At 37.9% G+C, this 26,675-nt stretch overlaps 2 protein-coding genes across 5 annotated transcripts; one reads left to right on the forward strand and one right to left on the reverse strand.

Annotated features, from left to right (window-relative positions):
- Nucleotides 1-594: 594 nt before the first annotated feature.
- slc16a7 (solute carrier family 16 member 7) lies at nt 595-7,155 on the reverse strand. Its single transcript, XM_042712876.1, has 6 exons — nt 7,033-7,155; nt 4,585-4,721; nt 4,134-4,368; nt 3,672-3,815; nt 1,065-1,901; nt 595-977 (listed from the first exon to the last, which is right to left on the reverse strand). The coding sequence occupies exons 3-6, from the start codon at nt 4,348-4,350 to the stop codon at nt 712-714; spliced, it is 1,464 nt and encodes a 487-aa protein (XP_042568810.1). The 5' UTR covers nt 4,351-4,368; nt 4,585-4,721; nt 7,033-7,155; the 3' UTR covers nt 595-711.
- A 269-nt stretch (nt 7,156-7,424) lies between these two features.
- On the forward strand, nt 7,425-26,447 carry LOC109059291 (protein kinase C-binding protein 1-like). Of its 4 annotated transcripts, XM_042712873.1 has the most exons (20): nt 7,425-7,586; nt 12,714-12,784; nt 13,213-13,373; nt 16,155-16,376; nt 17,277-17,390; nt 17,533-17,625; nt 17,835-17,922; nt 18,006-18,061; nt 18,632-18,709; nt 18,842-18,957; nt 19,356-19,828; nt 19,919-20,026; nt 20,129-20,278; nt 21,336-22,265; nt 23,215-23,345; nt 23,724-23,804; nt 23,977-24,055; nt 24,252-24,491; nt 24,690-24,804; nt 25,536-25,707. In XM_042712873.1, the coding sequence occupies exons 1-20, from the start codon at nt 7,573-7,575 to the stop codon at nt 25,558-25,560; spliced, it is 3,345 nt and encodes a 1,114-aa protein (XP_042568807.1). In that variant the 5' UTR covers nt 7,425-7,572; the 3' UTR covers nt 25,561-25,707. The 4 variants fall into 4 exon arrangements, with proteins under 4 accessions (XP_042568807.1, XP_042568805.1, XP_042568809.1 ...); XM_042712871.1 differs by lacking the exon at nt 24,690-24,804 and having other exon boundaries at nt 25,536-26,447; XM_042712875.1 differs by lacking the exon at nt 24,690-24,804 and having other exon boundaries at nt 16,233-16,376; nt 25,536-26,447.
- Nucleotides 26,448-26,675: the final 228 nt, after the last annotated feature.

A 26,675-nucleotide genomic window follows, 5' to 3' on the forward strand; every position in this document is an offset into this window, starting at 1 on the left:
CAATTAAAGCAATAAATCTTAATAAATTACAAAATGCTGATTTCTGGAATACTTGATTCTGATTGGTCAGTCTCAGCATTCAGCAATACTTTCTGAAATCCTACCGGAACTACTTCATGTCTCTTATATCACAGTAGAAGCTTTAACATGGTATACAGGAACGGTTATAAAATAATTACAACTATTTGCCTCTCTCTCGATAGATAGATAGATAGATAGATAGATAGATAGATAGATAGATAGATAGATAGATAGACAGACAGATATACATAGGTAGGTAGACAGACAGAATGACAGATAGAACGACAGATAGATATACAGACGTATAAATACAATGTCAGAACAATAAATAAGTAGAACATAAATTGACAGGTAGACAGAACGATAGGGTTACGGACAGAACAACAGATATTAAGACAGACAGAATCACAGATAGATAGAATGACAGCTAAATGGATGTATAGAATAGAGGTAGAACGACAGACAGAACAAGAGAAAGACAGACAGATAAACAGTAAAAGACATGCAGATATAATCATAGATAGAGAGATAGAGAGATAAATAGATAGATAGATAGATAGATAGATAGATAGATAGATAGATAGATAGATAGATAGATAGATAGATAGATAGATAGATAGATAGATAGATAGATAGATAGATAGATAGATAGATAGATAGATAGATAGATTCTAACAAAAGAAGACAGATTCAGGGCTCTTTGCAGGTGGAGTCTGCTGCTTCCTCCGCTGTGCTGCGTTTGATCTCTTCCTCATTGTCTTTGTCCTCCTCATTGGCAGCAAGCTCTTTGGCTGAGCCGATCTCTAGCTCATCCACCTTTCTCTGTTTCCCTTCCTTTTCCAACCATCTGTAGTTGTAATAGTTCATGATGAAAAGGAAGATACCTCCAAGCAGCATCATCATGCCACAAGCAAAGTACATGTATTTATAGTCCATGAAGATGTCGACCAGCAAACCTGAGGAAGAAATCTGTGAATAAGCATCCTGAACATTGCAACACAGAGAGATACGTCAGTCAGTGAGCATCTCATTTTTGGACTTACCAGAGATTGGTGGCCCCAGCAGGACAGGCCCACACTCTATAATGGTAGCAAGCCCAACCGCACTAGAGAACCGCTGGGCTCCCACCAAATCCATGAGGACCTCGAACAGGAGAGCACACACCATCCCAAAAGCCAGGCCAAAAAATACCGCGTACACCACCAGGCCACTGTAACCTGGTAAGAGCGGACACATAATATGGCACAGGCCATTATATATCACAGCGAAGCTGAAGAAATACTGGATCTTGGGTCTGATCCATCTGGTGTTGGCGACCAAACCCGTTCCTGGACGTGCAAACATGTCTACTAGAGCGAATATGGAGAGCAGGAATGCTGCGGAGTACTCATCTATCCCCTGATGCTTGGCATATGGTGCCAGGAAGACCACTGGAGCAAAAAATCCAAAAAACATGAGCACATTCCCCACCAGATAGATAAGGTAACCTCTGTGCTTGAAGAGGGAGACATCAATGAATTGGCTGAGTTTCGCGGCACAGCCTGACTGCTTGGACTCGTCTTGTCCAGCTCTCTGAGAGGTGACGTCCAGTTTTCCCGTGTCATCCTCATCAGTGGCTTTCCTCGGTGGTAGTTTTGTTTTTATCTTGATGGGTCTCATAAGGGATCCTGCCATGCAGCAGTTGAGCAGCACTCCTCCGAGGATGAGGAAGCTTCCTCGCCATCCAAAATGGTCAAAGAGAAACTGGTTGAGGGGAGCCAGGGTGGACAGGAAGACCGGGCTACCCGCCATTGCCAGGCCATTTGCTATGGGCCTTTTCACAAGGAAGTATTTACTGATTATCGTGAGAGATGGTTGCAGGTTAAAAGCTAAGCCAAAGCCTGTAAAACAGAAGCATTTTTATGTGAATTATCATTGAGTTAATATTTGACAAAGTACATAAATCCTGTACTTGAGAAGTACAGATGTCCTGATGACACGTCACTCCAATAAAAGGACTTTACTTGAGGGTTAAATATAACCATGGCTTATTTGGCAACCCAGCGCTGGTTAAATATTGGACAGAACACATGCAGGGTTATTTTGACTGGTTGGGTTAAATGTTTGACCAAACATGTTGCGCTGTATTATTTGTTTAAAAATTACTTTATAATTGCTGGCTTAAAATGGGTTGGAAATTAGAAATCACACACTCAGAATTACTAGAAGCAACAGTAATAATCAAAAGGTGAACATTCATTAATAAGCAAGAGCACACTGACAAATTGAATTTATTTGGGTGAATAGTTTACAGCATAGTTTACACAATGTTACATACATTTTAACTTGATTAACAAGCATTTTAGAAATAAAAAAAGTAATATTTAAAAGTAACATTTTAATTCAAGTGTATTAAACCGTTCTCTGTTATCTTTTTTAACTGAATTAGTGCTGATTCTCGTGCCGCATGTCGCTGAAATCTGAGCCGGTGATGGGCTGCTGTTCTGCGGGGAAACTGTGAACCTCTGACCGCTGCCTCGCGTTTCATTGTGACTGACTCCATAACCTGCCCAGAAACAACCAGTATTATGATTAGAGAACATATTTTAACATCAAAATAAATTAAATTCAGTATTATAAATTGAAATCAGTTTATGTTATGCAAGGCTGACATCTCGACCCTGTATGTTGCGTTGTGTAAAATAAATCATTTATAGCACAATAAAGACTTTATAGGTGAAATAAACCGTACCTTTTTTCACTGAAGGAGTGCACCAGTTTGGGAGTGCTGACTGCTCTCTCTCCTGAAGAAGACGAAAAAACTACCGCGCTCCAACACTCAAAACTCAGAAAAAAATAACCCAGCATTGTAGGTATCAACAGAAACTATGATTCGACATACTCCATATTTCATATAAAAGCTGTTCTTTTAAAAATTCTAAATAATCAAAAAATGTACACAGTTTCCACAAAAAAATATTATGTGGCACAACTGTCTTCAACATGGATGATGATAATGATAAGACAAGTTTCTTGATCATCAAATCAGCATATTAGCATGATTTCTGTAGGACCATGTGACACTGAAGTCTGGAGTAATAATGCTGAAAACATTTGAAAATAAAAGTATTACTATCTTTACTGTAACTGGTAGTGCAGATATGATGTTAAATAGTTTAGAGTCTGATCAGCACACTGGAGCACTGAGAATCATTTCACTCCATATTTTTGGCTCATTTTGAGTAGGACAGGACAGATTCAGTGATTTGTTCATTTGAGACTTGCTTGCAGTGCTTACTGAATTAGTAAATGTGCTGCCACTGAAACTCACAGTTTCACAAATGAATCATAGAATGTGAAAAGAACACATGAACAACTGATTCTAAAGAATGATTCATTCACAATCTCTATTACGTCTCGGATCAGTCACTTCACCTCAAAATAACAAGGAATGGCATGTTTTTCTAAAACCCAGAATATTAATTTAGACAAGGAGATCAAACAGACAGATTTGACCTTGCAGTTGTAATCTTTGATCTCACACACATGCAGGGGAGGAACCCCATTGCACTGTCCCAACCAATCACAACCTAGCATGGTTTTTATTAGCAGAAGAACAATATGACAAGCAGGAAAATGGATTTAAATGATATAAACGTTGAAATATGTACCTCCAATGACTCCCACGCATAAATACAAATGCAAAATGGTGGTGCCAAAAGAAGCCATTACCATAGCAACCCCAACCATTAGCCCACCAGCTATCACCACCGGGCGGCTCCCATAGCGGTTCACCAAAATACTGCTCACAGGTCCTGTAAGGGGACACAGGAAGATGATGCAATGCTCATATTAAAAGTAATACTAAAACCTTGACTTGTAAATCTAACCTTGGTTTGGATGTGACTACGCAAAATTAGACTAAAAAGACCACAGCTCTGGCTTATTATGCAACCATGGGGACAAAGTAATCTTTGATTTGGGCTCCTTCTGTTATTTGGTTACTTCTAGCACACACTGAACTGCTCTGCCTGATTGTGGGAGCACCTGGAATGCCAAGCAATGGCGCAGCTTTCCGAAACTGACATACATGTATATATTAGCATGCAAAGTTGAGTAATATGCTTTCTAACCTCCTGCATACATGGTAGCCAGCATGATGGAGGAGACCCAGGCTATCTCACTGTAGGAGATGGAGAAATACTCCTGGATTTCCTTGAAGTAGATGGTAAGGGACTTGGGAAAGGCGTAAGAGAAGCCGATGGAGATGAAGGATCCAAAGACCACGGCCCAGCCCCAGCCTCCATCTGGAGGGGTGTAGCCCAGGTTTGAGCTAGCTGATCGGGGCATATTTGCTTTAGTTCCTCTCTAAAATAAAATAAAAAGTAAAGTACGTTTTCATCAGTATTTTTCTATACAAGTACAGAACACTCATCTACATTCACTTAAAAATCATTTAGAACCTTTCTAGTTGATTTGAAATCACATTTATTTATTGATATCTACATTTCCACTAACTAAAAACTTTCTAGGAAAAGTATATCAATAACTGCAAAGTATAAAAGACAGGATTAGTGAGCTTACCTCTCTACAAGAGTTGAGAGACAACTGGCAAAGCCTCCAGATGGCTGTTCGTGCCCTGCTATCTTTTTTTCTTCTTCTTCATTTTCTTATCAGGTCTCTTTTTTTCTGGTTCTCCATATCACGTGAAATGCCTTGCCCTTTTTTTAAAGAGAGAGAGAGAGAGAGAGAGAGAGAGAGAGAGAGAGAGAGAGAGAGAGAGAGAGAGAGACTGAAGGCATGGATACAGTTTTAAAATTAAGTATATTCATGAATATATAAGTAGCATTTTATATGCACATTTACACAGTCACATACATACACAATTTGAAATGTAAGTAAATGTAATAAATAAATTAATAAATAATAGAAAATTATTTTATTATATAGTAATAGTAGCACTTACATACCAGTGTTGTTTTTGCATTAGTTATATACATTATTAATATTTTGAATAAGCTTTTATTTTTTTATATTTCTGTATTAGTCATTTTGTGATGTGCTTTTGCCTTTTTTATTAGTATTTATATATTTATTTTATTTCAGTTTTAGTTTTATTTTAGTAAATAATAACTTTATTTATTTAAATTAGTTGCCAATGCAATATTTATAATTTTCAATTAAAAGAATCTTATAATTATATTTCTTTTTTATATTTTATTTGTTCATATGTTTTTATTTTTAGATATAAATTATTTAGTATTTATTTAATAAATTGTTTAGTAATTTCAGTAATTTGACTTAAACTTATTGATTTCATTCACTTGCCAAAGCAACATTTATTTGCCATTTTTTTTAGTTTAAGGTTTTGCTTTTTTTTTTTTTTTACTTTTGTAAAATGCAAAAAATATAATGAATGTTTAATAGTTTTAGTTAACAATAACACCACTGTTGCAGACAGATTTTCTCTTGATGAACTGTCACCTAGCAGGTATGTGTTATTTCATATCTAAATCCTAATGATTTCAGACGAAAGTCTATTCCCTGTCTCTCCAGTAGATGTCAGTGTTGTGTTAATGTCACAGAGCAGTGGAAGATTTTGCTATCAAGGCCTACTATTATATCTAATACAGTCACCTAAAACTGTAACATTGTCTTCATACAGTAACAATTCAGAGAACTTTACTTGAACAGTATTAATATGGTTATGAATCTATGGCATCCGTCTTGCTCTTCTGCTTTGAGAATAGTCAAATATATTTTTCATGATATATGCTTTTTCTAGAAAACAGTTTCAATTAAATATAATAATTGTTTTATTAGTGCTTCAGGTTTTATTTAATCTGTTTTGTTATTTTACTCATTATGTAATGTCCAAGTGTATTTCTTTTGGATTTGCACTGTTTACTGATATAATAGTGACATACAGGGATTGAATTTAACTTTTTCACTCACCAGCGCCAATTTGGCTACTATATTTTTAAGTTACTGGCCAATTATAACTTTTACTAGCCAAAATAATAATAATAATAATAATAATAATAATAATAATAATAATAATAATATCTCAATATTTTCTGGCATTTTATTGAGAAAGATAATTAGACGATATTTTGCTGAGTGTGTTATTGTGCTGATATCTTAAGAATACCGTGGACAGACTCCTAATGTTTTTGATATAACGTTATTTCATATTCTGTGTGGTCAGTTCACAGTAGTGACATAAATTAATCTTTCCCAATAAGTTTAAATTGATTTTTACCTTTTATGTGCATTTTACCTTTATAAAGCCATTTTTTATTTATTATTATTTTTTTTTTTTTTTAAAGCCAAATTCTTATATTTAATCAGTCAATTATAATAATAATATATTTAGGCTGTTACTAAACAAATGAAATCAGTATCAACAAAATGAATCTTTTGCAGAAGTTGCATATGTGGCATTTAGATATATCTAAAAGTTAATTCAAATCATATAAACTTCAAATACATAAACATAAACAAATCATATTAAAAAACAATGTTTTTATATTTTAAACATGAAATGATGAATACTGATATTTGAAATTATTTTTAAAATGAAAAGATTCTTTAAATCTGAAATTAAAACCGCCAGTAGGTGGCAGCAAGTCGCGGTCAATAAGCGATTCGTTGCGATTGAACCGAATCATTTAAACGATTGATTCATTCAGGAACTGAACACGTCATGTTGCCCAGTGACGCAAAACACGTTTGGAATGTTTTTTGTTGTTGTTGTCGAAATAGAGCAAAAACAGCTAACATGGTGTCTAAAACGTAAGTCTCTTAATAATAACGTATTGTTTACTGAACTGTTGTATAAAATCAATATCACATTTGTAACCATGTTGTTTTTTTTTAAATGAGGGAACATAATTTACTAAAATAACCCGCCTAATTGGCTAATGTTAGTGATTTGACAGCGTTACCCGCATTGCCGGGTGTTCATTTCAAACCATAGTGGCATAGTACATTGTGTGTTTTTTCCTTCACATTTTAGGTTGAATATTCTACCTGCTTTGCTCATATTGCTCATGAATCAGCTGCAGTTCAAGCACAGGAAGTCATGGCGGCTGCACTATTTTTGCCCAGGGCTCATTTTCACTAAAGGAGTGTCTCCTATTTCTCAACCGGTTCCTGTGGGGGGAGGGATTAAACAAAGGCCCGCGGACCTGAGACAAACAAAAGCTCCTCAGTGCGAAGTCCCAGCACATCCACAGCTAACCGACATTCATCTGCCAGTCCGCAGTGGCTCTGCGCAAAGCAAGCCGGTTTTTTGAGCGAGTGAGGCCTGGTTCTCGCCCTCCCTCTCCTCTGTGCTCTTTCCCGCACTCGCTGCTGATCCTGCCAGCGCAGAACAAAGATGATTACTCAGGAAGCGCTTCGGCCAATCAGACGAGGCCTTACATCCTGCGAGTGGGAGGGCAGCCAGTCACGGCCCGGCTCTGATCAGACAGGCCCGAGCTCTGAGTGTGGAGAGGAGAGCCCTCCCTAGTCTAAAGGCTGAGGCTGTCCTCCATGTTTTATAAGTATTGACATTACACTGTTTCAGCCATGCATCCACAGAGGTAAGCCTGATGTTTTCTTACGTCTGTCCTTTCTCGTCATTGCACTGTTTTCATCCACTGCTAACACTGTGAATTGCAGATTTGATTCTCCAGTGACTGGGGAGGCCTAGCAAAGGCCTGTCTCTCAGAAAAACAGGGCAGAGGAGGAAGGAGGTGGGGGAGAGGGCCAGAGAAGGGGGGTCAGGCTCTCTCCCTCTCGCTCTCCTGAGCTTTGGCCCGTGTGCTGCTCGGTCACATGGTTACACGGCAGACGAAGTCAGCTATCAGTCATTGCTGTAGTGAAAAACAGCTCAGTGACAGTCATTTCTGTATATGTAGGGCCCTCTGTTGATCTGCCCCACGTGGGGGGTGGAGGATCGGGGGGTGGGGTGCTCGGGTGATGTACTTTTGTAAGCTGATTGCCTGTCCCATTGTCTGTTTGTGTCACAAGCCCCGCCATAGAAAATGGAGGCATCTGTTAGGGCCTTATGAGAGAGCTGAGAGCCCCAGCTGTGGTCATCTTACACAGGGGCAGGATGGGTAATACAGGACGTGAGCTACCAATGAGGGGCAATGAGAGTTGAATTCGAAACTTTTTAAATATATATCATTTAATGCACATTTTTTCAGTGGCAATCGTGTTTGTTTTATGTTTTCAGGTTATAGTTTTAGTTTCAGAAGTGCATTCTAGTGTCCTTTCTTCATTAAGTCGGTGGTGAAGCTATTTTTTGTGCTGTTTTTGAGCACATATCCTTAAGAAAATAAATGGGCATTTTCATTTTTGCTAGAATTTTTTTTCCACTGTCAGTCACATTGAAAGTATGAGTTTAAAAATAGTCTGAGACAGCATTTTCAAGTTTGAAATTAAAATGTTGGATTAATGTAAAAGCAGAACAGATTCCCGTCATAGACTAGCCTGTGGTGTAGATTATTTGGATGACGTTTACATATTATTATTATTATTATTATTATTATTATTCATCTCCTTTAAGTTTCTTTAGAGATTCATAGTGAAGTTAACAATAAAATAGCACTGCTACACATACACAGTACACACACAGCTGCTCCCAAAGACAAAACAAGCGAGCGCAAACCACATGGGACCGAAAGCCTCCTGCTGCATTCCCAATGGATCCTTGCCCTTTCTAATGATATTTGTGGCTGGTTTAAAAAAAAAAAAAAAACATTGGGTACATATCATATTTCACCTGTTTACCAACAACAAATGGCTTGTGAGTTAGTTGTTGTAATTATGAACAATTAATTTAATTACAATCACAATACAGTTGGCTAGACCTTTATATATTGTTAGCCTAACTACTCTTTATGAGAAAATGACTGGAGGGTTTTACGTCGGTACAGTGCAGCTCAAAACATGTTCCCAGGGAGATTATGCCACTGCTATTGGGATTCTTGTCAAGGAAACAACATTATAAAGGATTGTTGTGATTGGCTTCGTGCCATTTGGAGGAAATGACCAGTAGTGGTCTGACAAGGCTACTTTGCCTGCGTTATATTAGCAAAAAGCAACACAATTTTTTTTTTAAAATCATATCAACATTGACATCTGTGACAGGAAACAACTGTGTGCTTGTAAAGTCACCATGAACCACAAAGCTGCTGTTTTTAACAGCTCAAGACTACAATCTGGGAGAAAGGTTTGCCTTGTCTGAAAGGCAGAACGTTTGTTTGCATGTTGATACTCAAGTGCATTACCGCTTCACTTGTTTTTCTCAGCTGTGGCTCTGGAGACTGACCTATATGCACGGGTTTCTCTCGTTCTCCCTGTTTACCGAACGCTCCTGTGCCATGGACGTGCCAGAGCCCGCATCTCTGGCCTAGAGGGAGGGGGAAGGGGAGCTCGAGCGGAGTGGTGGGGGAAGGGAGGCACTCTCATTTCCTGCGAAGAGAGAAAAAAAGACCTCGGCTCACTCTCTGACCAGTTATCTCCACATTCACAGCTGCCTTTCTCTTTATTTTGGTCTGTTTGCGAGGACCTCTGATTGTCTCTCTGCTCAGATCGTTCTAGAAGATCCTGTTTTGGAGGCCGGTTTGCTCGCAGAGCGGTGGTTTTCTTTCTCGTCATTGGATCCGCTTCAGGACTTCCTGTAGAGATCTGGATCTTCAGCCACGCAGTTGGCTTGACATTGTTTGACCTTTCTGAAGCGAGCAGGAACAGAGAGGCCTGGTGGATGGGAGTTTTTGACGTGACGTGGCCCTAATGTGACATAACATCCATGCGGCTCCTTACGGCCTCGCATTACAGTCAAAAATGGAGAGCCCTCAGGCCCTTGGCTACACGCTTAGATGTGCATTTCCCACCTCAGACATTGCGTGTCTTATTTTAGTTTGCTGAAACGGATACTCTTTCTCCAGACTTATGTCATTATTGTTGTTTCTGACACACTCTGCAGATTATTTATGATTTTTCTGAGCCACCTGGAATAATTTCTTGTGAGAAAGGTGAGTTTTATTCATCGTCACGGAGGATTATGTGCCCTTTTGGATTTTTTTTGATGGATTTCTTCCTTTATATTGTCCTCTTGAAGGATGTCTCTGAATATCTAAAAGTATATGATTTTTTTTTCCTACGATGTCAAGCCGTGGCCCCGTCAGTGAGAATTAGTAAAAGACTAGGGCCTCATTGTGGCCTAATGATTAATCCTCTCAATTGTGCTTGTCGTTCTCAACACTGATCCTAATTCTGATCTCATGTAATGGAGAACCGTTGCCAGCTTCTAATCTTTTCTGGTCTTTTCTTTCACACAAAGACTGGGATCAAGGCCTCGTCGTTGTAGGATTTTGTTTGTGCCATTGGCCTCTTCTCTTTCACCTGTCATTTACGAGCTTCTTTTTGGTATGCGTCATTTCCATCCTGCCCTTGCGGTTGAGAAGGGTTTCATTGATTGATTGACCGTAGTGGGTTTCCTCTGTATGGAGGTAAATAAGGCCTCATTGTGGTCAGGATGCGTGTGGTTGATTTGTTAAGTAGAGTAGTCCCCTCTTTTTGTTGTTGTTCATTTCTTCACCTTATCAGTTTATTTTTATTAACTGTTCTTAAATGTTTCTGATTAGATTATCACCAAATGTATAGCATTTATTTGTTACCTCTGTTTATTGTTAGATGTTTGGTCAGATGATAATGTCAAATAATAGCACTACAGCATCAAAAGTTAAGTTTAGGAGGATAGATCTTTATTTGCAAGGACTGGGCCACATTCAAGAAACTTAAGCAGAACGAATTTTTACAGAAATCTTTCTTAGAACTATCACATTAATCGCATAAGACTAAAATTTGTTTTGGGTAGTCTTGTCCACTGAATTCTCACTGGTTAGAAATACCATTTCACAAAACTATTGGATATATTAAACGTCAAATTTGTTGTGTTGCGCAAATAATGTTATTTCAGCAGCACATACTAAAGGCCTTCACTTTGCCAAGAGCAACGCAATGTAAAAAATTGAACCGCAAACAACCCAAAATTTTCATCTGTCCGATGAGATTTCAGTAGTTCACTGACAAGCTACGCAATATCGCGTTCATTATCGAAGGCGATTCATCTGCGATAATGAACGCGATATTGCGTACCTTGTCAGTGATCTATGGCTCTGTCACGTGACAATCGCATGCGATATATCGCCCAGCCCTGCGATTTAGCGGTAATCAGGGAACCGGCTTTACTGTCGAAATGCGCGTGACAATCGCATGCGATATATCGCCCAGCCCTACCTCGGTTCATCTTCGGAAGACAAATTAAGATATTTTTGATGCATCCCGAGTAGGGCTGGGCGATATATCTAACGATATGATCATGCGCATCTAGTCAGTAAATCTGGTTCCTTGATTACCACTAAATCGCCATCACCTGCTTTCAAATGGAGCGGCATTTAATACACAGAGCCGTAGATCACTGACAAGCTATGCTATATCGCGTTCATTATCGCAGATGAATCGCCTTCGATAATCAACGCGATATTGCGTACCTTGTCAGTGAACTACGGCTCTGTCTATTAAATGCCGCTCCATTTGAAAGCAGGTGATGGCGATTTAGCGGTAATCACGGAACCAGATTTACTGACTAGATGCGCATGATCATATCGTTCGATATATTGTCCAGCCCTAATCCCGAGAGCTCTCTGACCCTCCCATAGACAGCAAGGGTACTACCACGATCAACGTGCAGAAACATAGCAAGGACATCGATAAAGTAATCCATGTGACATCAGGGTTTCAACCTACATTTTACGAAGCTACGACAATACTTTTTGTACGCAAAAGAGAAAAGAAAACAACTTTATTCAACAATTTGTCTTCTCAGCGTCACCCTAGCAGCATTTTGGAGAGTATCCACTGAACGTAAACAGCTGTTCTGTGTCAGCTGCGGCACACGGATACATTGTTTTCATTCAAATCAAAGTGCAAACAACGTAGAAAACTGATAAGCTATTACTAAATATAATGTAAAAACTTTCATTTTCTGTAAAGCTGCTTTGCAACGATTTGCATCGCAAAAAGCGCTATACAAATAAACTTGAATTGAATTGAACTAAGAAAAATTAATGTCATCTTGACAGCCTAGCGTAAATTTTATGCTTTTATAGACCACATTCTGAATGTATCCATGTCAGTAGCTGATGGTATTTTCGTACCGATTACGCCTGAACTTGGATGAGGTCAAATCCTCTCAGACAAGAAGTAGACTAATGAGACTGAATTAAAACATTCTCCGGTGCTCAGCAGACGTCTACTTCGTAATCCCTTGTGAGTGGACCTGTTCACGGCGGCGTTCCCCACAAAAATGATTGCTTCATTTGAAGGAGGTGCTGATCTATTACTAGACACGGAGCGAGAGAGGGTTTACGTCTCGCATGTCTCGATCAGACGAGAAAGGTTAAACGGCTTAATATCATCTTGTAAATTCACTCTGCAGGCCCATGATTGGTAACAGCACAGTTCAGACAAAGCAATACTCATGCAAGGGTCTCCTTGCACAAGATGTGGAATGGAGGACGATTGCAATGAACAACAACAACATAACTCTGGAGATTAGATTACATCACCCAAGTCTTTTATCTCTGGGGGAGACCTCACGAGATTTCAGTGTCTTATTCCAGCGTTTTATTTTGCTCTCTCTCTACTTCATTTAGTTTGGCTGTGGAGGAAATAAAGACGGAGTCTGATGCTGTTGATGGGATGGAGGTGTCCATGCCACCCAAAGGTATTTTTTTTCTTTGATTCTAATGTGACACTTTTGTTGTATCACTTTGCTTCAGCTTCTCCGTTCATGCAATCTTGTGTAACAGACTCCAAATATAGATTGTCAGATTGTGAGAGTTCAGTTCATGAGCTGAAATGAATAAAAAGCAAGTCATGCTTTTAATCTGCACCACATCAAATGTGGCATGCAACCTAATTTTGTCTTTCATTATGCCGACTGATTGTTGCTATCTGGTATTCTTGTTAGTAGGTTAGTCAGACGGTTGACACGACATCTTTTGTTTTAGTCTTGAAGATGTGCATAAAAGGCAACCCTCTCTGTGCATGTGGAGGTCGATGCTTTGAAAGGTCAAAATCACAGGCCCAGTCGGGTGACGTGTTGTATTATCCATGCCTTGCATATTAAAGCAGCTGTGGTTCTTTCATCAGCGGTCCCTGATCTAGGATCAGCGGAGCAGGCGCTGGCTCCGCAGAAGAGGAAAGCACCCAGTCCTCCACATTCCTCAAATGGACACTCTCCTTCTGACACGTCACCCAGTCCCACAAAGAAGAAGAAGAAGCCAGGATTAGTCAACAGCAGTAAAGACCAAGTATGTTCCCTCCATGGCTTCCCTCTTTTGTTGAATTTTAATTGGTTTGACTTTGAGCTGATCGTTCCTGCTTAAATGAATCGAAAATCATTTGTAGTATCTAAAAACAGACCTTTGGTTTGTAAGTCAAACTCTTGTCTCTTCCTGTGTCCTTTTACATTTTATTGCTTTTTTCTATTCAAACGACCAATCAAAATAATCAGGATTGATTGTGGCTTGTAAATATGTGTGTATTTGACTTTAATTTCCATTCAATGAGCAGTTTTTAATGATAAAACACTCGACACAGAGGGCCAAATGCATTTACTGATTTGCATGAACATAGTTGACCCTTGAACATATAGTCGACCCTTTGTAGAGAGTATATATATATATCTATGTTGGACAAAATATGGACAAAAAGTCCATACCATGAGAGCCAATGGTGTCCAAACAACATTGGACAAAATATGGACAAAAAACACTGAGACATTTCTTTCTGTTCCACATAAGAAATAATGTCATACATGTTTGAAAAGAGACAAGGGTTAATAAATGATCAAAGAATTTCAGTTTCTGGGGGAGCTATCTCTTTGATGAATTTATGTTATTGCATTAGTAAAATAATAGAAAAGGAATATTTAGTTGACATACTGTTATACACATTTTAAATTGGTAAAATGTATTGTGACACTTTCTGGTTATCTAATGTTTGTGTTACATGTACCACACCGTTCAAAGGTTTGGGGTTGATATTTGATTTTTTAAAATGTTTTTGAAAGTCTCTTATGCACGCCATGGCTGCATTTATTTGATCAAAAATACAATAAAACGTTAATGTTGTAAAGTTACATTTAAATTAAATTAAATTAAATTAAATAAAGTATAATTACAATTTAACTTACTGGCCTCAAACTTTTGTAGTGTATATACTTAATGTGATGAAGTGCACCTGTGGTTACCAGCTGGATAAAGCCACTGCAAAAACAGCTAAAAGGGAAGTTAGTTCTGAGAAAAGCTGTTGTTTTCGTTACTAATCATTTTTTTGCAGATGACAAGTGTCCAAATGCTTCTTTCTGGGACCACTGTGTGTTCACTTTATTACAGATAAAAATCAAGTGCACTGATTTTATTGAATGTTGTGCTGTTGTTATGGTGGTGTGTTGCAATGCATATGAACAATATTTCATGAAAGATGCCAAATGTGGATTTGCTTATTGTTCTTATTGAAAAAAAAAAAACTTAACAAATGTATGTTAATTGATTTCTTTTGATACCTTACAGGTATTGAAAACTAATTATTAGCTGTCAATTTTGTGATTATTTTTAAAGGGGTCATATGACATTGCTAAAAATAGCATTTTCTGCTGTTCTAAGGACTCAAAGCGCTCTACATTGTGAGGGGGAGTCTCCTCGTCCACCACCACTTTTGCAGTTTAAGGTTCAAAAAACACATTATTTTACACATACTGTACATTATTGTATGCCCCGCCTTCTGAAACGAATCGATTTTTACAAAGCTCATCGGTCTGAAAAACGAGGTGTGCTCTGATTGGCCAGCTATCCAGTGCGTTGTGATTGGCCGAATGCCTCAAGCGGGTGACGGAAATGTTACGACCCTTAACATACTGTGATGCCGTGTCCCGGCACGACAAGACAAAACCAATAAAACCCATTACAAACAAGGCATTTGTTGCATCCAGTGGGGACATAATTACTGATTATTTAGACTCGTACTGTGTTTTTACGCATTGTGTTGCGTATCGCGCCATGTAAACAAAACCATTTCTACATTTGTGATCGGAAAAACGACAAACAACAAGCACTATTCTACACTGCTTAAAACTCGCATTTGAATCATCAGTGGCAAATTATTTAAATATGAAAACGTACTTACAGACTGAGAGTCAGAAGCCCAGACTGTCCTTGCAAAGTTGAAATTGCCCAACTTTATAGAAACAGACACCGGCATTGTAGGCTACTCTCACAGGAAACAGTCCTTGTCCTCCGTAAAATGTGCTGCACACATCTGAATATTTGAGTTGAACTGTTCTGGAACAGTGTTGTAAATACAACTTAACCACTGATTTCTAGTCGTGTCCTCTTTTGGAAGGCCAAACATAGTTTCACTTTCACAACGAAACACACAGCGACTCCACAACATGGCAGCGGCACCAGCAGAGAGAATAAAAGTTATGCCTTCTTTCTTTGCGTGAACATTTGGGCGGTGTTATGCAAATCTTCCCACACAGTGATGCGGGGGCGTGTTAGAACGAGCCGTTTTAGGAAGGCGTGGCTAACTCTTAACTTTTATAAAGAATATCTCTCTTTGGATTTGAGACTTTAGTCTTTGCAACTTTACAGATCTTCTTTATACACCAAGAGCTTGTAACACTCCAAAGAGAAATGAAAAATATGACCCCTTTAATATATTTCCAGTAAATCACAACTTGGTCTAAAGTATATTTTGCCATATATTTGATTATATATTTTGTCTCTTGATGCTGCTAATCTGTATTTGGCATCTGATAGTAATTTAGGATTTCGTTCAAATCCTGGCGAAACACACTTGATCTCAGACACCAGGTGTTTCTCAGATCACACATGGGTCATGCAGTGTGTTTAGGGAAATGAGAAATGAAATCCTACAGTATATTCCCAGTGTGCTGCTTTTGACCCAGTGGTCATGTGACTGCTTACTTGTCCATGCTTGATTTATTGCAGTGCCTTGCTACGTTTCCCCTGCGAGTGTTGTGGCTTGTGATTTGACCCCTTGCCCTGTCTCTCTTGCCTGCATTTCAGTGTGAGCTTAGACATGGTCCCTTTTACTATGTCAAGCACCCCGCACTCACCACAGACCCTGTTGATGTTGTACCGCAGGACGGGAGGAATGACTTCTACTGCTGGGTGTGTCACCGCGAGGGTCAGGTGCTCTGCTGTGAGCTCTGCCCGCGCGTCTACCACGCCAAGTGCCTCAAACTGGCCGCAGAGCCTGAGGGCGACTGGTTCTGTCCAGAGTGCGAGGTACTGACCGTATATGCTGGCTGTTATGTCATGGGACTGTCCTTTTGGCACTTTAAATATGTTCAGAACATGAAGCGCTGCTAAATAGCAATAAATTCTGGACATAACCAGTAAAATGGAAACTCAAGATCTGCTCCAAAACCTAGTGAGCGGCCTACTTATTTTAAAGGACACGCACAGTTCTGATGTGAAGATCATTTAAAAAATTAGGCAAAATTAACTTTAATGGCAAGAAATGAAAATGGTCATTTACTCACTATTTGAGTGTATTATATATTTGTATGCTTATCATGTTGTCACGTATCAGTATTTTTTAGCTTAGCGGCGAGTGCTTTGAGTGGGCGCTATTTTTTTAACTGCTTTTGAATTGAGGTTCTATAATAATTAGGATGCTGTCTAGCTCACTAGGTTTTTTGAACACTAAGTGTGACATACAGGTGCTTCAGCACTCCTTACTTAAGAGTTTTATGCTTTTGTTTGGACTAGAATGAACTAGACCATTTAGAAACTGATTAAACTAGTTGAATTTGTTGAAGTGTTTGATATTTGCTCTGACAATGATTTATTTTGCTTTACAATTTTTGCCTAATGTTGTCATGCATCATGAAATATGAAATTTGCTCACAAATAAATTGATTCTGGCACAATTCATATGTTTACAGCTGAAAGTAGCATCAATGCATTTCTACACCCCTAATTCGGAGCAGATGGCATTCAGTTGTTCATTCTTACCAACAGTAGAAATAATTTATTAGAAGACATTTTATTATATCAAGTTAAATTGACAGTAACTGAATCAACAGTCACTTTGAGTATGTTTGAGAGCACATGAATGATTCCAAAGTGTGTGTATGTATGTGATTTGTGAATATAGTACAATCATTTCACTCTCTGCTTCAGAAAATAACGGTGGCTGAATGCATAGAGACTCAGAGTAAAGCTATGACCATGCTGAACCTGGAGCAGCTGTCCTACCTGCTGAAGTTCGCTTTGCAGAAAATGAAACAGCCAGGGGTGAGTTAACTGTACCCTCATTAAATCCTTACAATTTATTTAATCACTCCATTGTTTCATTTTGATGGTCTCAGTTTTTATGTGATTGCATTACATTGATTCAACCCTTGCGGTGTATCATAATGAATGATTTATCTTGCAGACCGAACCGTTTCAGAAGCCAGTGTCACTTGAACAGCACCCGGATTATGCCGAGTATATATTTCACCCCATGGACCTGTGCACTCTAGAAAAGGTAGGTCAGGTTTTCTGTATTACAGGTGTACTTTTTGTGTTCATTTTGAAGAGTGTATCTACTGTTTTATTATGTAAAACCAATAATCATTGTTTTTTTTGAAGTTTATTTTTTTTTTTTTTTTTTTTTTTTTGAAGTTTAGATTTTGAGGCCACTGTATGTGCCTTAAGGTAAAAAATACTGTAACTGAGAAATATGTGTGTCTGTAGAATATCAAGAAGAAAATGTACGGTTGCACAGAAGCATTTTTGGCTGACATGAAGTGGATTCTACACAACTGTATCATATATAATGGAGGTGAGCGCTGGTCTGTGAAATCAGTGTGCATGAATCGAGACTCATATCTGTACATTTATGAAGTTTCAATGGCTCTATTTCAGGAAACCATAAGCTAACAGCAACTGCTAAAGTTATTGTCAAGATCTGTGAACATGAAGTGAGTACTATAATATCCTTACAATACATTGCATGCAATACATGTTATATATAAACCAAATACTTCCATTCAGAAGTTTGTTTTAATGGCGAAAGATGTTCAGAAAAATGCTGCATTTATTTTATCAACCAGAGACACTAGTTTTATTTACTTTTTTTCCTATTTTAATATATTTTAAAATGTTTTTTGTTTTTTTTTCTGTGATCATAGCTGAGTTTTCAGCATCATTACTCCAGTCTTCAGTGTCACATGATCCTTCAGAAATCATTCTAATATGATGATTTGCTGCTGAAGAAACATTTCTTATTATTATCAATGTTGAAAACAGTGCTGCTTCATATTTTTGTGAAAACCATGATCTTTTTTTCAGGATTCTTTCATGAATAAAAAGTTCAAAATAAGCATATTTATTTATTATATAACATTATAGATGTAATTATTGTCAGCTTTGATCAAATGAATGCATCCATGCAATTTTTTTCAAATGGTAGTATATGTATAATTGTATAAATTTTAATGCTGTAAAGGTGGTCTAAGGAAAGAATTACAGTATCTATAAATCATCCACAGATGAATGAAATTGAGGTTTGTCCAGAGTGCTACCTGTCCGCCTGTCAGAAGAGGGACAACTGGTTCTGTGAACCTTGTGTAAGAGGATGAACATTTTTAATATTATATTAGTTATTTTGTAACATGTTTTTTTTTTTTTAAATCATTTAGTTAAATATCTGGGCTGTATTTAATCGGTGGCTAATGGTCATGTTTGTTGCTTTCATGTAGTCTCAGCCTCATCCTTTGGTGTGGGCCAAACTGAAAGGTTTTCCCTTCTGGCCCGCTAAAGCCTTGAGGGACAAGGACGGTCAGGTGGACGCACGCTTCTTTGGCCAGCATGACAGGTGAGCCTGTTAATCTGATAAAAACATTATAAATATGTTGAATATTTACAAAATATATAAAAAAAAAAAAAATCCAGCAAATCAGTGACCTTGGTTAGTTTTAATAGCATCTGTGAAGTAGCAAATACATTTGGGATGTTAGTTTCATTTTAGTGGATTAGTTCTTTTCAATTCTAATTTTTCAATTTGGCTACAATGTGTTTAGTTGAGTCTGCATAGTTTTACGCTTTTTGTTCATCTATATCTATATTTGCATTCCAATTTAATAATCCCTAATGGTTATTGTATCAAGGACTTGTTATATTTACAACAATATCAATATTATCATGGAGTTTTTCTGCCATACATTCTTTTTTCAATATACTAAAATATGTACTTCACCCTCATTTGGCTTTCAGAGCCTGGGTGCCCCTAAACAACTGTTACCTCATGTCTAAGGAGATCCCCTTCTCTGTGAAGAAGACCAAAAGCATCTTCAACAGCGCCATGCAAGAAATGGAGGTCTATGTGGAAAACGTGCGCAAGAAATACGGCGTGTTCAACTACGCCCCGTTCCGGACACCTTACACACCCAACAACCAGTTCCAAATGCTGCAGGACCCTAATAACCCTAAAAAAGGCACGGTGAAGCCTGAGAAACAGGACAAGGTCAAGTTCAGCTTCGATATGACCGCATCCCCCAAGATGCTCTTGAGTAAGACAGTGATGTCAGGAGGGCCAGGGCAGCGGATCTCTGTGACGGACGTACCCAGATCACCAATGAGCACCAACTCCTCAGTCCACACGGGGTCCGACCTCGAGCAGGACGAACGAGGGCCGAGAGTGTCATCGAGTCACTATAGCGGTGGTGAAGACTCAATGGATTGTACAGGTGATTATTTTGATTTAATGCTTTGAAATGGCTAGTGTTTGATTTTATGAGTAATAGTGGGTGATTGAAGTTTTAATGTTTTGCCCACAGCGTCTCCTGCATCTGTAAAGACAAGCAACAGCCCCAAGCCTCTCCTGCCCACGCCGGGTAAACAGGAAAGGAGTTCGGGCACGGGAGGCATCCTCAACCTCAATTTGGGTGAGTCTTGAATCAACCTGAAGCCCAGAGGAATGACCACTGCACTCTGATCCTTTATTTCTCCATGTTTGCTGAATATTTGTGTTGGATGTGATCCCTCAGATCGCATTAAAGCTGAAATGGACCTGAAGGAGTTGAGTGAAACTGTACAGCAGCAGCAGCAGCAGCAAGGGACGTCGGTTCTCCTCACCTCTCCTAAAAAACCTACTAGGAGTTTGGATAAAACTATAGAGAGCTGCAAGGCTCAGCTGGGTAATGAACATGTGAACACACACAAATGATGATTAACAATAGACCTCAAACAATGACCGTCCACTTTTTTGACAACAATGGTTGTGAATAATCATTGGTAATTGAAAATCATAAAGTTCATATATCATAAAGTTCTTCAATAAAGAGCCTCAAACCAAACCAACCTGCTTTAAGATGAATCACAAAATTACAATATAAATAAGAATTTTTTTGCAGCGTTCAAAATTGAACTGAGAATGTGTTTTCAATTCAATTAGAGGTAGCAAAAGAAGCTAGATTTGAATGTAAATATAAAGAAGTAGAATTACAACTAATTTAACTTCAGATTAATCCTATACAGTAAGTGTAATATTAACAAGTAAAGGGAAAGCTTATGAAAACCATTTTTGAATGCTTGTTTAACAGCATTGCTTGAAAGTTAAAAAGAACTTTTTAAAAATCTAGATGTTTTTTACAGGCCTAACAGACAGATGGACAAACCAATTTATAGATCAGGGTAGAAGAAATACTCATTTCCCAGAATGCCGTTAACTGCCCTTGAATTTCTTTAATTTGCAGTTCAGTAAGTTCCTCTTCCTGTCATTCCAGTTCAACTTCCTGTTGGTTGTGAACAACTCAGTTCAAATTCCAACTTATGAATTGAAATAGAGACCATTCTTTAATATTAAACTTTTTACAACCTTAACATTGTTTTTATGAGGTAATAAACTACACTTACAACTCCCATAAAGCATTTTGTAGGTAACCTGCAAATATTGCCTACATTTTTATTTCACTTATTAATGATTGGTGGATCTTGCTTGAAGAATTGTGGGTGATGTATTACTAATAGTCTTGTACTTCACAGGGAATAGAAAACTGTTGATTCTAATAATATTTTACGATATTACTGCATTTTTGATTAAATAAATGTAGGCTTGGTAAGCATGCGACTTCTTTCAAAAATGTTGAAGTAAATGTTCTTTCAATACGATGTTGTATGTCTGAAACCCTGCTTTTGAGTTCCTTTATGTACCCAGATATGCAGTCTGTAAGTTTTTTTTTTTTTCTATCATAGGAATCAATGAGATCTCAGATGTTGTGTGCCGCCGTGTTGAGCACAGTGACTCAGACGACTCTGACAAATCTGACTCCAGCGACAGTGAATACATGTCTGAGGATGAACAGAAGTCCAAGAACTCTAACCACAACAACAGTGCCCACAGAGACTCCAAAAAGAGAGCCAGACCTCCATCCGCTCAAGCACAAGAACAAGATGCTGCCCCGTCAATAGCTGGAGGAACATCAGGTGGAGACAAGAAATCCTCAGATCCCCAGACCAAAGACAAGTTAAGCAGTGGCATGGAAAAAGACTCTCAGGAGAAGAGCAAACCCTTGCAGCAGCCCCAGAAGGAGAGGTCACAGTCGGGGCAGGACGCTCGGCCTGCTGGATCAGAGCTGGATGTGGACTCTGACTCCGAGCGAGAGCTGGTGATAGACCTCGGTGAAGAACCAGGTGGGAGGGAAAAGAAGAGAGCCAAGCGAGAGACCCCATCAGCCCCTATCTCCACAACTAAAGATCAGACAGGAATTAAAATAGATAAAGTGTCTGCGACTACCAGCATATCAGCTGCTTCTTCTACAGATAACACTTCCATCAATCCTGGTCCAAAAGATGCAGCCGCATCAGCCATCAAGCCTCCAGCCACCGTCCCACCTGCATCTACCACTCAAGCCACCTCCACCTCGGCTGTTCAACCCATGTCTGCTGTCCCTGTTGCTTCCAATATGGTGAAAAAACAGCGCCCTCTGCTGCCCAAGGAGAACACACAGCCGGCCCAGCGGCCTGCGACAAAGAACCCAGCTGGCGGTAAATTACAGATGTCGTCTCAGAAGGTGCAGAGACAGCAACAGCAACAAGGTGAGACAGCTCCTCAGAGCCAAGCGCAGCCCCAGACCTCAGCCAACAACTCCAGCACACGCTACCAGACCAGACAGTCCGTCAAAGGTAAACACATGACCGGTTCTCAGTGCAGAAGGTTTATTCCCATAATCATTGAAATTATATATATATTTTGATTTTATGACCATTTTATATATATATATATATATATATATATATATATATATATATATATATATATTTTTTTTTTTTTGTTTGTTTATTATTTTTTTATTATTATTATTTTTTTTTATATATATATATTATATAAAAAAAAACACACACACACACACACACACACACACACACACATATATATATATATATATATATATATATATATATATATATATATATATGCATATATAATTTTCTGTAGATGTCAACATTTACTTAAAGCAGTAATGACTTACTAAAAAAAAAATAATAAAAATAAAAATCTATTTTAAGATATAAATACATATAATACATATAAAAATGGTCTTGGATTGTTATAAAACATTTTGTAATCTAGGTGAAGATATGTGAATATCTGTTTTTATTTAATGACTTCAATTTGAATAATAACTTTTAGATTAATAATCTGTTTAATTAGATTTTTAAAAATCATATATAAAAATGTATATCTAAAACAAATAGATTTTTGCTGTAATATACTACCCAGAATGCTTTGCTCTACAGAACTGACAAAAACAATGAGACCCCTCGGGCGACTGGATGCTAGTGTCAGCACACCATATAAAATAAATCACATACATTTATTTGCACGTCATGGTTTTAAACCTCAGAATACACTCTTTTATGGAAAAATTAATTGCTTTCACACACACAAAAAAAGAAAAAAGTTTCACATCCCAGCTTCATATTCATCCAAAAGTGACTTCTACTTCTACAAAAAAAAAAAAAAAAAACACTACAGAACTAAAGGATGAGACAAATATATTTTCTATGGTGATTATCATTATGCAGCTCAATTTATATCGAGCCCATAACGTTGTTTCTGTTGTTTCACCAGCTGTTCAACACAAAGACACCTCACCTGTTAACATGGGTTCTGGTACGTCCACTTCCTGTCTGGCTGGAGACTTCCTCACCCCTCCGGCCTCTGCTGATGTCGCCGCTGACATCGCCAAGTACACCACTAAGGTGAGTCGATAATTCACTTCTGATGTAAAGCACATTAGTACACATGAACACCTCCAAAAAACAATAGAGCTTTTTTTTTTTTTTTTTTTTTTTTTTGAAATTTTTAAATAGTATGTTTTCAAACACAAACCCTTGATTGCAGGCCACAGCTGCAACTTTAAAAGACCTTAAGAAAATTATTTTATAAATAAATCTGTATAAATATCGTTCTAGTATGTAAATTCATTATATGGTATGATTTATGATGGTTTTTGGATATTTAACTGAATGGATCCTTGATTAATTCTACTGCTGAATTACTTTTACTTAAATGTAGCCTAAATCATTTTAAAATCGATGATGAATTTGACTGTTGTCTGTTTTCCATCATAATGGCAGATGATGGATGTGATTAAGGGAACGATGACAGAGATATACAATGATCTCTCCAAGAGCACGACGGGGAACACCATTGCAGAGGTTTGTGCTTTTATGTCATTTCTGCTCGATTTTATTCCACCATTCATACTCTTAATATGCATTTGATTGATTTTATAGTTTGTACACTTCTGGGTTAACAGACTGAATTTCTATGATGGCAATACTTTGTTATGGTTCTCTTGGGTGACATTCTCTGTGGATTTTGTTGCAGATCCGGCGGTTGCGGATTGAGATTGAGAAACTCCAGTGGTTGCATCAGCAGGAGCTGTCAGAGATGAAACATAACCTCGGTAACTCTCCTTTATGACTCACAATAGCACTGCAAACTGCATTATGGGAGTTTTGTGATATCCAGTGCTTCTCTTAGACAACGTTTACAGAGAATAGATCACTAAACTCCTTTCCTACAAGTTCTAGATGAGCAAGTCAGAGCTTCAAACCACTGATATATCACTATTGTGTGTGTGTGTGTGTGTGTGTGTGTAGAGCTGACCATGGCTGAAATGAGGCAGAGTCTGGAGCAGGAGAGAGAGCGGCTGGTGTCAGAGGTGAAGAAACAGATGGAGATGGAGAAACAGCAGGCGGTGGACGAGACCAAGAAGAAGCAGTGGTGTGCCAACTGCAAGAAAGAGGCCATTTTCTACTGCTGCTGGAACACGAGTTACTGTGACTACCCCTGCCAGCAGGCACACTGGCCCGAACACATGAAGTCCTGCACACAGTCAGGTAAACACTTCTACACCTTACACTCTATCTCTGTCTTTTACACTCTTAATAATAAAGGTTCTTTATTGGAGTCTATGGTTCCATGAAGAACCTTTATCATCAATTAAAACGTTCTATTGTACAAAAGGTTCTTCACACTAATTGGTTCTTTCAATGGCATTGCTATAAAAACCTGCTTTTGGAACTTTTATTTCCAAGAGTGTGCCACTTTTACCAAAAGACTAGAAAGAGAAGAAATGACAGGGATCAAGAAGTCTTACAGGCCAGATTCAAACTTTTATTGCCCAAATAAGCACCAAAGCTCAGTGTGCCAGTATGTACCAAATGCAAGACCACAACTCTGAATGGCTATGTTCAGAATACTAAATGTTCAGAAACTTACATAGCACTTCTGCACTGTTTCTCCAGTGTATGGAGTGTGTATACTGTGGACAGTATGTGATTTTTGTATACGTGGAATATATTTGGCCAAAAGTGCAGTATACGTTGCGTTTTCATTTCCAGTGTAATGGTGTAATTTTGTCATTTTTTAATTTTACTTTATATAGTCTGTGATGTTAAAACATTTGACTTAAAATACAAAAAATAAATAAATAAATAAATAAATTCCAAAATGATAACTGGGTGGCACTAACGTCGTAAAAAGAATGTGTACTATTTTACTTTTTTTTTTTTTCATTTTATTTACTATTTACTATATTAACTTTTCAAGTTAAGGGGTTTCTTGAAAACGATCGTCATATTTGGGTAAACTTCTATAATTGTAAATCGAAACTTCAACAAATATAATTTTTGCGTTCTGTTTTTCACCGGTAGCAGAAAAAAAATCCACAACAGCTAAATTTACAACGGTGTAAACACATGGGAACAGTCTGTAAAGGGTCCATTTTTAGACTAGTAGGCAGTATACAGTGTATACTGTGCAGTATTCAGTATGTAGTAAAATAGCATTCCATTCTGAACATAGCCACTCTCTGTTTTCTTTTGCATTTATTACTGTATAGCAATTGTCTTAATAATTTTCTCTTTTTTTTATTTCCTTAGCCACCGCAACTCAGCAGGAAGCTGAAACAGAAGCCAGTTCGGACGCAGCCGGAAAACCTGTAGGACAGTCCCCTAAAACCCAGCCTTCACCAACCGGAGAAAGAACATCACCCGCAAACCGAGGACCCTCCCCTTTAACAGACAACAATAAAGGCAGCTCCTCCGTGGCTGTCTCGTAACCCGAGTGTGAAATCTTTTTATCATCAGAACGGTGCCATTCAAAGAGAGTCGGATGTTAACACCAAAGGACCTTGACTCATTTCAAACAGACTTTTGTTTCTTGTTCAGTGTGATCATGACATGATGTCACTTCCTGTTCACTACATCATTCGGATAATGCCTATAAAAGTTTGATTCATTTCTATGTACATTTCGTATTTGAATTTGTGACTTGTTTAGTACAAAGACAGGAACACCCTTTGATATAAAATATGCAACTGTAAAACTGTTGTCCTTTTTTTTTTATACATATCAACTTTTGTAAACTTCAACGAATGTGTTTGATCAATATCAATTATTTTTTTTCTCTTAATGTGAAAGATGCACTTAGAAGTGCCTCTGAAAGAGTAAGTTCTTTTTATCAAATGAAGAGTGTGTCTGTACAAGGTCAAAAATTTATGGAATATGATTGTTAGTACTAATGGATTCACTACGTGTTTTTTTTTTTTTTTTTTTTTTTTTGAAAGATTCAAAGATTTAATTCTTTATTATCTTTCACCCATGAAAGGCTTCTTGACAAATAAATATACAAAAACGAGCAAAAGTCTAGAGGAGTAAAGGAAAAGATGATACTTACTGTGGGCATGTTTCTTTTTTCTCTTGTCTCGTGGACTCTCTTGTTTACATACTGTAAATACAAAAGAATAAGCAGAGATGGTATCTGTAAGAAAAATAAAGTCTTCATGAGACAAATCCTTGTTGTGTGTTTACACGTGTGTCAAGAATAGCTGTGAATGAAACATTAACAGCATATTGACTGTTTATTAGTACTTACAAAGCACATATTAGTGCCTTATTTTGCATTAACATATTTTAGATCCCTTAATCCTACCCTATTCGTAAACTTAACTACCTTACTATATATTAATAAGCGGCAAATTTGGAGTTTATTGAGAGAAAATAGTAAGAATCGGTCCCCAA

The sequence above is a fragment of the Cyprinus carpio genome, chromosome A23 (genome assembly GCF_018340385.1).
Source record: "Cyprinus carpio isolate SPL01 chromosome A23, ASM1834038v1, whole genome shotgun sequence".
Taxonomy (NCBI): Eukaryota; Metazoa; Chordata; class Actinopteri; order Cypriniformes; family Cyprinidae; genus Cyprinus; species Cyprinus carpio.

Excerpts from the sequence above, each read along its gene's own strand:
- slc16a7 (XM_042712876.1), bottom strand. The coding sequence starts at position 4,350 with ATGCCCCGATCAGCTAGCTCAAACCTGGGCTACACCCCTCCAGATGGA. Across the intron at positions 3,816-4,133 it reads GGCTACCATGTATGCAGGAG|GACCTGTGAGCAGTATTTTG; the intron begins GTTAGAAAGCAT and ends GTCCCCTTACAG. Across the intron at positions 978-1,064 it reads GCTGGGGCCACCAATCTCTG|GTTTGCTGGTCGACATCTTC; the intron begins GTAAGTCCAAAA and ends TTTCTTCCTCAG.
- LOC109059291 (XM_042712871.1), top strand. Across the intron at positions 18,710-18,841 it reads ACTGGTTCTGTGAACCTTGT|TCTCAGCCTCATCCTTTGGT; the intron begins GTAAGAGGATGA and ends GCTTTCATGTAG. Across the intron at positions 19,829-19,918 it reads AGACTCAATGGATTGTACAG|CGTCTCCTGCATCTGTAAAG; the intron begins GTGATTATTTTG and ends TTTTGCCCACAG.